This window comes from Lepeophtheirus salmonis, chromosome 6, assembly GCF_016086655.4.
Source record: "Lepeophtheirus salmonis chromosome 6, UVic_Lsal_1.4, whole genome shotgun sequence".
NCBI lineage: Eukaryota > Metazoa > Arthropoda > Copepoda > Siphonostomatoida > Caligidae > Lepeophtheirus > Lepeophtheirus salmonis.
In genome coordinates this window covers 48263965-48282721 of record NC_052136.2, presented here as the reverse complement: position 1 = coordinate 48282721, position 18757 = coordinate 48263965, and the positions used below count along the sequence as shown (strand labels likewise).

At 26.2% G+C, this 18757-nt stretch overlaps 1 protein-coding gene across 1 annotated transcript in view; it reads left to right on the top strand.

Annotated features, from left to right (window-relative positions):
- LOC121120605 (atrial natriuretic peptide receptor 1) overlaps positions 1–18757 on the top strand; it is a 339724-nt gene that overhangs the window by 81945 nt on the left and 239022 nt on the right. The window contains exons 12-14 of the mRNA XM_071889625.1: positions 7241–7318; positions 8926–9102; positions 10592–10757. Coding sequence (XP_071745726.1) covers positions 7241–7318; positions 8926–9102; positions 10592–10757 — 421 coding nt within the window. The remainder of the gene's footprint in view (positions 1–7240; positions 7319–8925; positions 9103–10591; positions 10758–18757) is intronic.

The window sequence follows — 18757 nt, the reverse complement described above, 5'->3', positions numbered from 1 at the left end:
CAAATTAATTATAAAAATTAAAAAATAATCAGAAAAAACTTTTATATATTAATAATTATAATATAAATTAACCGTTGTTGTAGAAAAAGATTCTGATAATTCTGATTTTCTTGGATGCTTTGCACTATATCAATCTGCTTAAGTAAGGTAATCCACAAAATTCCATTATATCACGAAAAAAACAACTCTTAATATTGCTTGTCGTATCCTTAGTAAAAGTATTATGAATATTAAAAATATGTGTTAAAACTTCAAATAACATACCAACAATATGCATTTAAAAAATGGTCTACATGTAAAATCCATTTTTATTTACTTTAAAAAATTCTCAAATCAAAATTTAACAAAAAATTGCAAAAAACTTTTTTTTTGCTAATTTTTCATAGAAGTACTAAAAATTATTTATGAGAATTATAAAAGAAACACTGACCTACCATTATTTTTTTCATACTTGCGAAAACAAAAAAGTTATGAAGAATAATGTTGTCGAAAAAATAACTTTTGCTAACTGGTTCATTTTTGCAAATATTACAATAATTATATTATGAAATTTTCCGTAAATTAAAAATACTGCCACATTAAATAGAGTTTTAAAATTTTATGTTCAAAATTTATCGTTTTGGGGTATTTCTTTTAAAAAAAAAGAGTATTAACGTTTGATGAAAAAATTGACAAAATGGAGAAAAAAATTGAAAAATTATTCAGAAAATAACATATATTTCTGTTAAAAATCGTTTTTTATGTGGCAAATTTATATGTAAACAAATCTCCGGGCATATATTTACAAACTTAATATTATTTACTGTGTTTTGGGTATAGTATAAGCACCCCGTATATGACCACCCCAAAAATTGACACCTACATCGTAGCTTGTGCAAGCTCAAAATAGGGGTCCGTGCAAAATTTCAGTTTCTACGTTCAATGGTGTGAGAACGTATAAAGAAAATATACACACATTCTCCTTTATATATATGCATATAGATGATTCGTTTCAATATTAGATAATTCTTTCAAAAATAGCTATGCATCTCTTTCTTTACCCATTCAAACTAAAAATCATATATAAAGTTGATACCTATTCAAAAGTAAATTAGATTTCTTTTTCCTTTATTTCCCAAAATCAGTACTTTTTTTCGTATCATAATATAAATTAAGAAAATATAACTTATGACAGGCGTATCAAAAACAAACTTTTTGTTCCTTATGTTTTATGCATGACTACATACTTTATTATTCTATATTAATAATTAATTTTGTGTCAGCCTTTATTTTGTGCATTCCATCTTAGGACCGGTCCTATCAGTCCTTGAGACCGGTCCTTTAGAATGTCGGTCCTTCGGACTGTCGGTGCTAGAACTGATTAAAAAAGAACAAATAAAGTTGAGAAAAGTCATCAAGTAACAAATTTTATAATTTATTAGGACTGATATATAGAACTGAACTGAACAGGACAGAGACTGAACTGGAAGAAACTACAGTCTTCAGTAAGCTGGGTCGTACTTTCCATTTTTTCGAAAATTAAAAAACGGTAGTGTTTTTTTTACTGTGTTTTTTTCACGTAGATTTCAAAAATGTAATTTTCTATTACCTAACCTACATTTATTTCACAGTGAAAATTGGAGGAAATGTAATTTTTTGTCCATATTTTCCAGTGCTGGCTTTCTTTATGTAATTTATAGGTACTCATATTAAGGGAATGTATTTGTATTGGCCTTGATGAAAAGAGTTCAAATATGAATAAATTTGAATCATAACTGAACATTCAGTTAAGTAAGTTAACGATTTGATGATACTATATTTAGTGTAGATATCAAAGTTATAATTGAGCGCAATTTGTAGGTTAAGCTAGCTTTAAGAATATTCTATGAATCCATAGCCAATGCCTATTTTTACATAATTTACATCGACTTATATTAGTTAACAGACATAATAACAGAATCATGAATTAATTTAGTAAAACATTAACAAAAATAAGATTAAAAGATTGTAGAAGAAGTGGATAAAAGAGATGAGATAGGAGTTTGAGAAGAGTTGTAGAGAGAAGGAACTAATCATCCTGTATTATTCTTGATGGAAGAATCGATTTGACTAATGTGGTAATGAAAGCAATGGGAAGTGCACATTTATACCAGAGAAAATCAAACAAGGAAGAATGACACGCTAAAGAAATTGCAATGTTTATATTTAAATGGTTAAAGGAGAGGGTGTTTCATAAAACAGTCATGGGGATCGGAGGGGACTCAACAAATATGAACACTGGTGTAATTACTTGAGTTATTCGAAAACTTGAAATGGATTTTGGGATAAAACTGGTCTGGTTAGTGTGTATATTAATGCATTTCCATTATATCGTCTAATTCTTGAGCTTGATGGCCCAACTGTCACAGATAATAGATTATCTGGACCATTATGAAAGTTGCTAAACACGGTTACAGGCTTGGATATCAATTCAAACTTTCCCCCAATCTCTATACTAGTCAAATATTGTGATGACGTTGGTCAATATTTGTCTACGAACGACTCTTGGCTATCAGAGTGGACCAAACGGACAACCAGGTAGCCCATCTGTCAGTATCAGAAAAACGCCTCCTATTAGTAGGGCTTCTAGCATCATTGACCTGATCAACTCGTCGGAAGGAGTGTCAGAACCACCTTTTAAAAACTCCTTAATAACTTCCGAGTTGAAGAACTCTATCCAAATACCAATGAAAGTGTTAAAATGGCCATGCTACACTCAAAGTTGTGAGAAGGGTTTTAAAATGATAAAACCAGCTTCTTCGTAGTATTTCTAACAAAAAAGAGAGATTGAGTAATTAAGAATTAGGAGGCTACCAGGAGAGAGATGCCAAAGAATGAATTAAGACTTCCATAAATTTCTAAAATTAAATAAATTATAAGAAAGATATACTGAAAGAAAAAGTTGAAACTCTTTAATTTGTTAAAATGAAATTTAGATATTTTCATCATGAAACCAAATTTTTGGTCAATAAATTATTCTAAATTCTGATATTTATTTTCTCTTATAATAAACTTAGAATCAAAATAAACAAACTAATAAAATATATTAACAATCGATATGCATCATAAGGTTAATAAATAAAATTATATATTCCTATGTATTCTAAAAAAAAACAGTAATTGAAATTACTGCTTATTTAAAGTGCACAAACAGATAGGTTAGAATGTTTTAATGATTAAAATATCTTCATTTTTGATTTCTTCACATTAAGGACAATAGATATATTCCCATAATATTAATATCTATGAATTATATATAAAAAACCAATACTAAAAAATATAGTAAAAAACACATTTTCTCTCATTTTGAAAGTGAAATTGATGTAGCTTAGGGTTATTCTATATTTTTGAAAGTTAAATTTTGAAATTTACGTGAAAACCCATAATGAAAAAACACTACCAATTTTTAATTTTCAAAAAAATGCTAAGGATGACCACCCTTAGTCTTCAGTTCAAAATAAGGGCTTACACTACACTATTAATAAAACTGTCAATGTTTTTCATTTATTAAAAATTATATTTCAATACTAATGATTCATCTAATGTAATTTAATAGAAGTTAACGTTTTGGACAAGGACATTTTTCTTTAAAATAAACCAGAAGCATAAACAATTAATTAAAACCGTAGTTCATAGTATCTTAATTATAATCATGCTCTAAGAGTTATATAAGTTATTTTAAATCAAAATACATCTAATTATCTGGAAGGGTATTTATATGTTATACTTTTTGACCGAGATAATGTGAATCCTGAACATAGTTCATAAACATAGTTCTTGTTTAGTACTGTAAATGTGTATATTAACTAATGCCTTCAATTATAATAACTTTTGATATCTAATCGACATAAAAAGTACTTACGTATGAAAATCACAGATGATTATTTTCTTAAATTTTTTTACACTTAACATGTCATTTATACCTTAAAGAACTTAAATAGAAATATCGATCGGTTTTAAATCAATTACTTAGCTAGTGGTGAATATAAAAGAATATATTAAAAAATCAATTCCCGAAAAAAAACTATAATTATAAATGAAAACACTTGCTTTTAACCATATCTTACATTTACTTCCTGTCCTAACAGGCAAACTTTCTTGAGGGTTTTTTACAAATCGAAACAAGAAATCATAATATTCTCCCTTTTATAAATATATTAATTCACACTTTTAGTATTTTTCAACTTTGTACCTCATCTATTTTTTGACTAAAACTTTACTCAGATTGCAATACTGAACAAATATAAATATTAGATTTACAATGATCAATATTTTAATATAATTGTGACTCTCTGATAAAATAAATACATGAATACTATTTACTCAATAGATTTTAACTTTAATTCTTTGTAGAAAAAGAAATAAGACAAATTTGATGAACATTTGAATAATTCGTGGATTATAAAATACACTATTTCAGTTAATAAATAAAAAAACAACCTTTCACAAATCAAAATTTATCAGAATAGTGGTGAAAAAGCCACGCCCAAGTGAGTGTTAAGGAGATTATGAAGGTCGTAAGGAACTCCCGGAGTCTTGTTTATATGATTAAAAACATCGTGGCTTCAAGTCAGAGTCTTGAGAGGTTCCTGACAGTGGTAGACGTAGGAAAATCAGGATCATGAAGCACGTGTTTAGTACACTGCAATAACCAAGTCAATAATTTAGCATACCAAGGTGCTCATTGTCAGTGATTTGACTATGAGGAGGTATGTGAAGGATTTCGGGAATTCCTATTATGTACGAAGACATCAGCAACTACTTTTAACGGCAACCAATGTCTACTGGGTAAAGCGATGCCAGAAATTGTTGACTTGGTTAAAACACAATGTGTGGGTTGGGCTACCCTCCTCTTCATACTGTTCTCCCTACAACTATACCGTTTGGGGCGTAGTCAAAAGAGAGCCTGTGCTACTTCTCTCTGAAATTTGGATGACATCAAAGCCTCCGTCGAATATCATTGGGGGACCATGTTTGAGGCCTTCATCAAAAAATATTGCAGCACATTTAGGCCTTTATGACAGCAAAAGTAAATCATTTTGAAAATTGAAAGATCTTTCAATAAAGAAGTCTGTAATAAAGCAAAAATATTGTGCTTCTTTTGATTATTTGGAAAAGTTTACCGAATTGATACGGTGTCAAAAAAATCTACAATTTTACCTCACACACTGAATGTATATTACTATTGCATATTATGAGTATGTAAATAAGTAAAAAAAAAAATTATAAATATCTAATTTGAAAACTTGTACTTCAATTAAGTGTTTTCCCTTCTTAAATGTGATTTTTGTATGGTTGCCATAAGTTTTGTTTTGATCTTATCTAGAATTGATGGCTGCGGTTTATTCCAGTATATTCAAGTAACACTTTTTAGTTCTTTAAAGTAAAACTTGATCCCTCATGATGTCATTGAAGAGTTTCTTCCTTATGAATTAATATTCATATGTAACCCATTAGTGCTGATAGTGTTTTTCAACACCCCAATATTCAAACTAGTTTAAACATTAAGTTTCTTTGTAATTAAAATTATGACCTTGAACTTTAAATTATGCCTTCCACTTCCTGACATTCTGGAAAGGTCTTCTGAATTTCTTTTTTTTTTTATCTTGCCCAAATTAAAAACCAGGCACATAGAACACTTAAGAATGTCTGTAATCTTCATCACATCAACTCCATCATCTAGAAGCTCTAAGATGCACTGCCTTTTTGCTTGCTATACGCACATGATGTTGAAATGACTAAATAATTAGTATACTTTGTTAAGGGACAGGGAAAACAGAATGTCAAAAATAATAACTAAACTTTTTCGTAGTAATGAGAAAATAATCATTAATTAATAGTCCACGTTTTGCTGCCCTACCCTGTATATTCTCCAGAGTTAGAGTGACACATTCAAACGTGTCCTCTCCAATTGTTCTATAAGTATAATGAATAAAAAAGTAAAGGCTATTCCTCAAGACAAGGAACAAATTATTGTTTGATACACAATGCAATTATTCAAATAGTCAAACATTTGTAATTTTTTGATATCTTATAAGTAGCTTTCACTACACGAGTCGGCAATAAAAATAGGCGTGCATTGTTACAATATAGCTCAAACTCAGAGTTGAATTAAATCCGGAAAAAAAGCTTTGATAACGTTCAAAAATTAATTTGGCTGATTAAATAAAATAACTTAAGTAATGTAAAACTTATATGACGAGATGTAGAATTATTAATACACTTCCATTGAAACAAATATGATAATGGACCAAAAAAAGAAGTTAAAATATGGAAAAGTGGATAGTATATGAATATGTGATTGATCCATGATCCTTTTTGTAAAGTTCAAAATAATCTTTAACTTATAGCATTTACTGTATTTAATTGTTAAGTAGCTGTAATATCAATTTGAGAGTGTTGGTAATTTTAAGCTTAGTAAAACAATGGGACACGTTAATACAACATTAATAAATGTTTTTTTTTCTGTTTAAACTAAGAATATAATCATTAATATAACAATAAAAGAAACTTTATGTTAACTCCGTCAGGTAAGATACATTGAACTAAATAAATAATATATAATAATGTATAAAAAAACATATATATTTTTATTTTTTTATTTTCATGTGTTTATCTTATTTAATGTATCAGTTTGTTCCAAATAGCATTTATCAACTATCCTATACTAACCATTGGACTTCATATACTTTTTTATTAGAAATATTATCATCTTGAATAAGAAACTTTCTTGTCAACTCGTGACGGAACTTCCTCTAGACCAATAAATCTAAGCATATAGGTTTAAAAATAATCCTAAATATAACTTGAGAGTATAAATTAATATGATGAACATAGTTGCAGCTGGCAGTTGTGACGAATCCCCCCTTATTTCATTCTAAAAAACAACAATTATATTTAATTTTTTTTAAAGAAGTAATTAATTTAATAAATAAAATAATAAGTAAGTGAAAATATATTCGTAGGAAATATATGTATCAACATATGTAAAACATTAAGAGCGACAATACAACAGTTATGTAGAAATTGATTTGGTATATTAAAAACTACCCAAGATGGAAATTGAAATTATGTAACTAGGAAATATAAAAACAATTTATTGTTTATATTCCTGATTACTTAAATAAGATTCAAAATGTAAAGTTATAATAAACTTTATTATAACTGATGATGTAATACATAGATATGATTATGAAATGTATTTTAATTAGTCTATTTTCAGGGTGTGGTTGTGGCAGCAAAGATGATCGATCATCAATCTATTACACTGACAAGGGAATTATTAGTGGAGTTGAAAAGAGTAAGCATTTACAAATTAATTCAAAAAATAATTTAATTACTAATTATAAGTTTTGTACAATTTGTACTATGTATAAACAGATTTAAATTTTTCTGAGGTAAAAATCATTCGAAGTTAAATACTGAAACTTTTAAAGTTCCAGGAAAATGATTTATATTGTAATAAAATAAGGGGTAAATAATTACAAATATCATTAAAAAGTTTTTAAAATTTTAATAATATTAAAAGAACCAAAATGGAAATATTTTTAGGTGAACATATTTGAAATGTAATAAGTACTACTATTGAACAATATCCTGTAGAAGTATTTATGTATATTGAACAACTGATAAGCGTTATTTATCGTCCAAAAACCTATTAGAAAAATTGATTTTAGGACATGAGTTTTTGTATGAACCTGAATTGTTTCACAAAAAATAATTTTAAAATTTTGAATTTCTTATTTTTCATGATTGTAATATGTCCTAAAACCTATGGCAATGTTCATAAACTTAAAGTGGAATATGCTCGAAAAACCTGATTCAATAAAGAAAAACGAATACAAAATTGAAGTGCATCAATTGAGTACTAAATTAAAAACAAAATCAAAAGATTCTATATATTTCTTCATTGATATTGAAAAATAAATGTAATTTTAATTTACTAAAAAGGAGAATAAACAAAGATATGACTAGAGATGTGAAATTTGTCTAAATCACGTGCATAATTGATAAAAATATTTGTTGGCAACTTTGATAGACTGTAAATGATAATTATGATCATTAATCACTGATATCCTAACTCTTACAATCTACAAGTAAAAAAAAAAATACTATTGTATCTTGTTACGTTGAAAAATTCACTAATTTTCCATTCATTACGGATGGAATTATTGTCAAAATTACGTTGAGTGTAAATTTAAAACAAAAGTATATGGAAGTAACCTGTAAGATATCAGCTGTAAATATTTTTATTAATAACTACTTTTAAACTTTAAATACTTTTAAAAAAAAATAACTTATTAGCAGGAAAGGAGCAGTTTATTTGATTTTGATTTTTATCAAATTTACCTGGCAATTGGCAAACTGGCAATGGGTATATCAAGTTTATCACATAAGCCAATATACATTATACGTGGTTTGTGGTTTGTTTTTGACTTTTATCCAATTTGAATTACGGCTAATTTAAACGGCAAAAAAAAAAACTAATAAAAAATTAATTTTCTACATTGTCATCTCTAAGTAAGACTTCTAGTTCCTTGGTTTGAAAAGCAACAAAAGTTATTATTTTTGTCAATAAAGATTATTCTAACCTTTAAAAAACATTATTAGAGTTTTTTTTCTAAATCTTATGGTGCAAAAATGCATAAGAAAATACGGAAAATTTTGATCTTTCTTTTCTGAAAATGCAAAAAAGGATGTGCACACACTGCACGAGGATAATCAAATTTCCTGACTTTTTTATTTCATAAAAAAATGTTGTTAACTTCTTTATTAGGTCAAAAATGTATATCAAAATTGTTTTATGCAACCTTTCCGCTCAAACCGTAATCGAAATTCAGAAAAAGCTGAAAATCAAACCACCTATTGTACATATAATGATAACAACATTTTTACATCATTTTTCAGATGAAGGATCTGCATCACAACCACCTTGTTCGTTTTATTGGAGCATGTATAGAGCCGAATTTATCTTGTCTTTTAACAGAATTTTGTCCTCGTGGATCTCTTTTGGATTTTCTTGAAGCTAAAAATCATAATCTCGACGAGAACTTTCAATACTCACTCATACACGATGTAGTTAAAGTATGTATAAATTTTATTTTAGTCGAGTGACTGATTATTAATAGGTTATAATGACATTGGTTATTTTATGTACCATATCACTCAAACAACTTCATATGTAGCAAATTTTTAAAATTATTTTTAGTTAAACTGATTACAAAATATACCATCCTTTATTTACTTATTTTATGACATTTAGTTTGATTTTTAGCCAATGTCTTTATTTAATTATATTTTTAAGGGAAAGTATTTTATTGTATTATTTGTTTAATTATCACAAATAATTTTATTGGTGATTCAAATAAGATAAAAACTTTATTTTTCTGACAAACAGACGTATAATTGTATATTTGAACAATTAATCAAATATTTCACATGATATTTTAAATATCATTAATATTAAATTCTTAATGCATTTGCATTAATGCTATTGTCAAAATATGCATAAAATTTATAACATATGTATTTATTTTAGTAATAAATATTTATTATCCAAAACATTCACATTCTTTTTTTCGAATTGTCATCATTTTTTCATAAGAAGATATACTCGTATATATAAATGTATAATTAATTGTTATGAGAAATAATTTTAAATATGCACAATTAAAAACATTATAATAATTTACAATTATATTTGGCTTGATCTTAAGTAAAAATATTGCCTTGCTACAAATGGTATGCAATAGAAGAACCAAATAAAAGAAAGCTTATGAACGAAAATTTTACGTAATTTTACGTTTATTGGATTCCCACGAAACCTTTCTCCTTAAGATTTTGTTATATATTGTTCTTGGTGCTGGGTAATTTTGCTTTATACTATTTTGGCTCAAGGATTTTTCGCCGAAATATATAAATAAATAGGATTTATTCTTTATTCTTGGTTAAAATTGATGTTCTCTTGGAATTTTTTCATCAAAATACCTAAAGTGTATTAGTATTAAAATGCATTAAATAGTTGTTTTCTTTCGGAAAAATGATGGAATCATGTTCCAAAATTTCAATGTATACATAAAGAAAATCTCACTATGTAATGAATTCGAACCATAGACAGAATGGTTAATAAAATTAGTATAATATAAAAAATAAATAAACAGGATAACAATTCGAATAAAGAATTACTCATCACTTCTCTGTATCATTAGATATGATGGATTATTCATAGTAGAAAAGACTCATGGTTTGACGAACAAGCATAATATGAAACTAGAGGATAATTTTATCATTATTCCAATAAAATATAAACATTTTATGCGTTTATAGTAATGGATATTGGATATTTTGATTTAAAAAAATCAAATAGAACATTAATTTAAACCAAAAATGAACAAAAAAGACGTGTAAACTTCATTTAACTATATATTACGGTGAAATATCCTAGAGGCAAAATAGTGTAAGGCAAAATTACTGGGCACCGTTATTTGTGGGTTGTAAATTATAGTTTATGTAATATTTTAACGCAATATTTCGATCTTAAATTTACATAGAAATATTTTTTTTTTATTAATAGGGGATGCATTTTATTCATAACTGTGAAATTAAAGTACATGGAAACTTAAAGTCTTCCAACTGTGTTGTTGATTCCAGATGTACGGTTAAAATAACAGATTTTGGTCTCCACTCTCTCCGAATAGATTCTCTTGAACAGGTTGATAATGCTCAATACTACTGGGAAAGTAAGTTATTTTATTATAATCCACGAACTTACATTAACTGTAGTTACTTCTATCTTTTGTTATAATCTCAAAGATGCATGGTTGTCTAATAATCTTACTAACTCATTCTCAAATAATAAATTTTGGTTTAAATTATGTTTCCACATTTAATCTTATGAAAAGCAAAAGGAACCAAGAATTTTTTGCTTTTACGTTTCTGTATTACATATATGTATTGCAGACATTAGAATAATCATTGCTGATGCCCAAAGTTAAGGTAGTTATATAATTCATAATGATATAAAGATTTCTGTTTATATAAAACAATCATGTTAATTAAATCATTGAAAAATTTATATAATATATTAGTAAATATTTTTAAAACAGTATTTTCAAACGGTTATACGTTTTTTTAGGATATATAATTACAGACCAATGAACATATGAGTCATATATCCTTCTTCATTATTATACTTTCACATTTTAGTGTATAGTTTGTATTTTAATAAATAATTCCGGTAAAATCCTTTTGAAATAAACATTTCGATATCAATGGTAACCTATGAGTTTTTTACAGAATTTTTTGCAAAAATAATTGATTGTTTTGATTAAAATTGATTAAATGTGAATGTCAGAGAGAGGATATCCGGGAATCACGGTCAAACACATGTATTTTCGCACACTTTTTATAAAGGAAATTATAAAATTGATAGAAGAGATAAAAAAACAGAGAATGAAACAAAGGATTTTTGACAATAGTATAAAAGTTGAGCGAAGGACAGTTCAACCTGAATATCTTTTCTTCTCTAAACCAAACTCAATTTGAAAAAAAGTATGCAAATAAGCAGTGTACGGCAACAAATAATGCATTAGGATTTAAACATGTTTAGAGCTCGTATCCCTTATTTTAAACTATTTGAAGTTAAATGAGCTTATTTTTTAAACCAATTAAAATAATTTAAAAAAACAACAGCATTCGTATTACGATCAAGAGCGACGATGGAGGTTCAAAGAAAAACGATATCTGACTTGCTCGACATTCATATCAAGGTGGTAGTAATTGTCAGGGTAGTCAGCTACTTGGAGAGGCACGTCTTTAAGACGAAGAAGCTGATAAAGGATAGCCTGAGCCTTGCATGAAGTCCTGCCAGCGGTAGTCTCAACAAAATTCGGTCTCCAGGCTTTTTGGACTCGGTGAAGGAGAAGGAAGACAGGAGCCGGTGAAGAGCATGAGAAAGGTGGCCAATATTTGAAATTTAAAAAAGAAATTTGAAATTTTTTTTGCAAGAATTTTTTTTTCTGCAAATAGGTATGCATTTTTAAAAGTGTTTTCCCGAAAATTGAATTTTACAAATATTATTTTTGAATTATTTTTTACAAAAAATGTAATATTTGGATTTTTTTCCCCAAAATTTTTACTTTCTCCAGAGATAACGCCGGGTAATACTTACTTCAGTACACAATGAAAGTTAAAACGACTTATTTAGGATAAGGATAATTGCTGTCTTTTTTCCTGGTATCTAGAATTCAATTTATGAAAAATTCACCTTATTTTATTTTTCATTTTGCCTTCAGTTGGTCAAATTATTGCTTGACTAATCTTTGGAGAAAAATAATAATATTAAGGCATAGAAAATTTAGTTAAATCATTCATAATAAGTTGAATATATTTTTTTGAGTTGATCTATTTATTTTATTTTGTCAGCAGAACATTATCCCTTTCTTAGTGAACTGGGATTTTCTGCACCCAAATGTTAATATGATTGTTTTAAATCTGTTTAAAATTGATTTCATGCTGGAAATAGCATAAATATGCTCCTGAAACATCTTTAAGATTAAATGTGACTTTTTGTTGTTGGAAAAATATATTAATTTGGAACTATTTATAAGTTTTGGGATTTTTAATGATAAATTTGTTTAATTTAGTCACTTTTAAAGCGTTCTTTGGGTTTTTTTAAATTAAAAGTATACGCATTCCTACAAATATAATATCAACTGATATCTAATATATCAAACTGAATCTAATCAAAGTTCATGAATAAATTTTTAGTATCAAAATATTTTGTTAAAAGTAATTAATATTTCATACCCGTTTGAACCAAAAATGAAATTATAATATTTTAAGAATAATAATCACTTGTTATATTTTGTTGATGCCCAAGTTTTTTTTTGTTGAACGTCACTATCGTCGTTTTTGTTTACGAGATATTATTAATCAAAAATTCCTCAAAATGCAAATTTTTTTATATTTAAGACATCAAAACTCAGACTTGAATAGCTACATACCCAATATTTTGTTACTGAGCTAGTTTACTGTCAAACAAATTACATGTCAAATTTTAATTAAATTATTTTCTTGTGAATTACCCAAAAGAGAAATAAATACAAATTTTTAGACTTGCAGATTCATTTTTTTTATTAAAAAATGTTCTTCAGTTTTATAAAAGCTTTATCAAATTTTATCTTGTTGGAAAATAATTCAGAATTGTTTGTGTAATTTTTTTTCAGTCATACATTTTTTTTGTCTCAATGGGTTATGACTAAATTTATTATTCTTATAGACATTGATTTTTTATATTTCTGATGTACTCAAGATATATTGATAATGTCGTTATTGGATGATATATTGATATTGTTCAAAAATTGTGACCGATTTGGAACATTTTTAAGATTTCAGATATATTGAAATAAAACTATCTTAATTATCCTTGTTTTAATGCATTTTTGGAAAGAAAAAAAGATATAATTGTTTGATACTTACTATAATATTTTCTATTTTTAATTTTTTCATTGAGTATATTTAAAAATGGTTTTTGCAGCTTTTATGTATTCTAACCCTTTGTTAGTGAACAGGGATTTTTATCTTTATTCATATTATACATGTAGATATTTATACATATATGTATTGAATATACAAAACAAAAATAAATTAATATGAAATTGCTACGAGGAATTGCACTAAAATAATATAAATAATCTTTGTAGCTTGAAATTAGACCTCCTAGCCATTACTTATACCTAAAAACGATTCAAAATTCCAACAATCAAGTAATGATACACTTATTAATTCAAAATATAATAATTAGTGATGTCCAAATTATGCAAATAGGATTTATTTGCCTTAAGAACATGTTCAAAACATTCATACAAGTTTTCTTCAATAATGAAATAAAAATGTTTTGTGAAAGAATAAATCATTTGAAGTCTCGTTTTAATAAATATGTGTTATAAATTACTTATATATTCCAAACTATAACCATCAATTATACGGTTCCTTTAAAATATTGTAAATTATATTCAAAATACGTATTTGCCCATATATTATGCTTAATTTAGTAAAGTATAATATTTTTATGTTACTTTATATGATTTATATAATATAAAAAAAACCTTTATTTTTATAAAATATTAAATATTTTAAATAAATCTACTTAACATTTATTCTAAATTTTGTTTCTTGTGAAACATTAAATGCATATTTGTGAATTAACAAATTCTCATATTTAGAAAGCCTATAACTAGTCCCTAAAGTCAATGAATGTAAATATAATTTACTATTTATATTCAGTATCCTTAACTCTTTAACGTTGAACAGGAAAATAATGAAGATATCAAGATTATATTTGAAATAGGTATTATTTGTGTAGTCAAGAATGATATATGACATTGAGAAATTTAACAGTTAAACTACAATAAATAACATTATTTTTTAGTGTAATTTTTTAGTGAGGTGTAATAAGTAAGATAAATTGAATTACTTTACTTGTAAATACATTTGCCCTGTAAAGGATTGTTCTTTTTTTTAAATTGTGAAGAATCCGAGCCAATCGATAAATGGAATATCGCTGAAAGCATCCATGTAACATTCCTTTCAACTGCCATTGTGTCATTACTGAATACTTAGGGTACCACATCTATACACGTTGAATGGGATAGCTTCTAACCCCGTCAAACAGGGGAAAAAAAGGGTCTCCTATTGCAACACTTTTCTTGATTATGAGAATGTGATGTACGTAAAGGCGATATCTTTCCTTCAGATCTCTTTGTAATTGAAACCTTTAGACACATTGTCTGGGGAATTGTTGAACAGGTTTCCTATGAGAGCTGGGATAAAAAGGGTACTCCTGACTTTACGTAATAAGATGGCAAGAAGGCAGTAGGACGTTTCTGGGGACGGTGTGAACGTGTGGTACAAACTAATGATAATTTTATGAATTGAATGTCATATATTTTAAAAATGTTGATTTTTGTGAAATTTTTTATAAAGTCCGTAAATAAATAAATTCATACCAGCGTTTACTTTTTTTTCTTGCCTTAAGAATGTTTAGATGAACAACCATTTATATTTAACATTTCAGCAGTCCAATTTGTTTAGTTCTTTCCCAAAAATATCAAAAGGTTCTTATTAATAGATTTCAAATTTCATGATTTTTTTTTGTCTTTTAGTCAAATGCTTAAATAACTTTTGTTGAAGTTTTCAAGTTTCTTACAATAGGAATAATGATTAAAAACAAGCTGTTATCACTGACTTTGGTAAGATGATAAAAAGCAATTAGTGTGTTATCCATCAATTTGAACTTTTGTTCCTGTTGAGTACAGTCCTGAAGTTTAGTTATATAATCTATACATTCATTTTTATCAAACTGTTTTTGGTTACAAGCATAGATTAAAGTTATTCAGTAAAACTATGATTGTAAATTTATATTAATTAATTTATCAGTTTTATGTTATACATATCATAGTACATATTGTAAATAATAAAACTTTGCTTCATAATAAAACATTTATTAGATTTCTTTAACAAATGTGTTTTATTTTTACGGAGCCTAAAACTGAATTAGTAGTTGCCCCAAAATTTTAAAGATCATAGAGATTTTTGCATCATTCTTATATTAAAATCTATATATATTAGGATGCCAAGCCATTTTGTTAGTTGTTACTGAAATATAATTTTTTTAATAAAATTGACCACAAAATTGTATTCATTTTCTTGTGAAAGTTAATGTATTAATCATAAAAAAGTATTTAGACAAGTTATCAAAAAGATTCAATTTTTTCTTTAATAATGGAAAAATAATTTAATCACTCAATTCTTTATTTATTTGCTTTGGTCTTCAACACAAAAAAAAAAAAAAAAAATTATAAAAAATTGAGTAACTAAATTTAATCATTAAAAATTTTAACTTAAAAAATTAATATTAAAATTGAACGAAGTTGCTTGTCTAATTTATGATATAACTTTTATAGAATGATATAAACGTAATAAAATTTTAAAGAAAAAACACAGAAGCCTATAACATTAATCCATTGATTATTCAATTGATATTGATCTTTTTTTCTGTCATAATGCATAAAAACTAATTGATTAAAGTATTTCAAATCAGATTAAAATTCTTTGCATATTTAAAAAAGAAATGTATTTCATCATTATATCATTTGTTGTCATAAATTTGTTTTTTGTAATTAACATGAGTGTTCATTTCCAACACTATGATTCATCATATAAATTTCTAGAAATATATGAGTATTCTTTTGGTATTAATCAATCATAAACCGGTGTATTCTAAAATTGGAGTGTATGCTATTAAAGGAAGAATAAGTAATATATTTGGTTTATATATTCGGTGTATAACGCACATTATTTCCTCTTTAATTGTATCATTGAACCAAAAAAAAATCAATTATTTGTTCAATAAAGCATTTAAAAATATCATTATTCATATTTTAATTATTATTTATAGATTTGTTATGCAATTTTGTAAATAAAAATACTTTCAATATGAAAAATTTAAAATAATTATATTTTTAAAAGAATTCGACAGATATCCTGGTTTTCAAAACAAAACAAATTTTTCACTACTTATGAACTGATAGAATAATATACATTTATTTTGTATTCGTTTTGTTTGAATTTTTGAATAAAATGATAAATAATATTTTGTCCATAAAAAGTTAAAAAATTCTATTTTGAAATTTTATATTTCAAATATTGTTTTTCTTTCTTCTTCATATTTGATATAACCCATAAGAAAGAACAATATTTGACATCAAAGTAGTAAATATGTAACTTTGATCTATGAATAAATTCAAAATTATTATTGTTTTTTTATAAATAAATTCCTTGTCAAAACATTAATTGGTTCCTCACAAAATAGGTTGAAAAATCAACATATTTATAAATATTTTAGTGATGAATAAAAGTATTTTATAATTGAATATCTTTAAAATTTACAAAGAATTTGTGTTTATGACATAAAGTTCGTTATAATAAAGTGTGTTTGGTTAGCTATAAAAAACTTCCTTCACCGTGTTTACAGAGTATTATTTACCATAACAAGCTTTTCTAAAGTTTGATATAACTATACCATAATTAAAATATTTAAAAATATAAATGGAAAAAAGTTTCAAAAGTATTAATCGAAAGTGTAAATTAAATTAGTTTTTTAATTTTGTTATAGACGTAAAAAAATATAATAAGCAATTGTTTGTTGAGAGCAATGGTTCCCTTCTTTTTAGCACTCGTTACCTCTTTGTTACAATTTTTGTTGAAAAGAAACAGAAAAAAGCTCCAGTACCAGTTGATAAGAGTTACGAAATTCTTTCCAACTTTGGAACTATTATTCAAAAAATGTTAATATTCTCGCTCCTCTGATCCTCACATTCATTGCCTTAGAAGTCATTCGTAACAAAATGATCAAGCAAGATTCGACTGTTAGTATTGGTCGTCAAGAGAAGTACCCTTCATCAATCACAAGGAATGAATGTTCGATGGCATAGTATTAGTAATGGCATGGAACATTTAGATCCAAACGTCATTTTGAAGAACACATTCACTGACACACATCCTAAAAGGCTCAGGTACAGACTGAGGACGTCCCGTATTTTTACAAATAAGTCCCAGAAATATTCTAATGAGATAATTTGTTATTTTTGCCAAAAATAATTTCAGACCTTTTAAAACGGAGTACCCCGGATCGGGTCATTGTAACGTCCTCACAGTATAATAGGGGGAAAATCGAGTGGCTAATCTCCTAAGTGAAAAGTATAATATACTCTGTGAAGCACAAGAACTACCTTCTTGGATCTGTGATTACGTCTCTTAAGCGATTTTAATCCTCGACTACCTCTCCATCGAAGGGAAATACTGATATATTAAACCCAATATGAATATAAAGTGTTTACTAAAGGTTATTTGTCAGAACTCGCTCAAAAACCTCACTTCTTGATCTGATTACTTAATTTACGGTTGTTCTTTCCCTTCTTCGGGAGCGTAAACATATAATAAGTATAAGTATATCAAATTCTTCCATTCAGTTATTGTTATTTTTGTTTGTATAATTATTATTTGAACGTAGTCTGTTTTTTGTTTTGGATTAAAAACTTTTATGATTAATGTAATATGTATGAATAAAAATATTGAAACAAAAAAAAATTAACGAAAATAATATTCTATTTTAGATTTAATTTAAAAAAAAATAAATAAAGACCTAAAAATACAAAGACACACAAAAAATCTTTTCTTTTATTTTCTGTACAAAGGAGCGGGACGTAAATATCATTAGGTTCACAAGCCCCCCAATTGTAATAATATTGAATAAATCAATATTTAAACTTTTATGACATTAAGGTCTAGATACATTGAAAAATTAACTTGCAATTAAAAAAAACTATTTACAATTTATACAGTCTTAAAAATGAGTTTTTCATTTAAAAATTATTATGTAATAGATAAAATTAAAAGAAAAATTACCACTATATTACATATTCAAAAAGAAAATACCAACTTCATAATGTCAGCGAAAATGCAAAATAAAGATCCAAATTTGAAATACTATTATTTTAATTTTTTTCATTGTTACTAAATGATTTGGTATTAACTGTTATCAAAACCTGTCTTAGAAGAAAGTTATTTTTAGATTCTAATTTTATAATGATTTTTTTTGAACTCATTGTAAACATTTTTACAAAAAATTGCTTTGATTTATTGTTTTTTAAAATGACTGATTTCACAAAAATAAAAA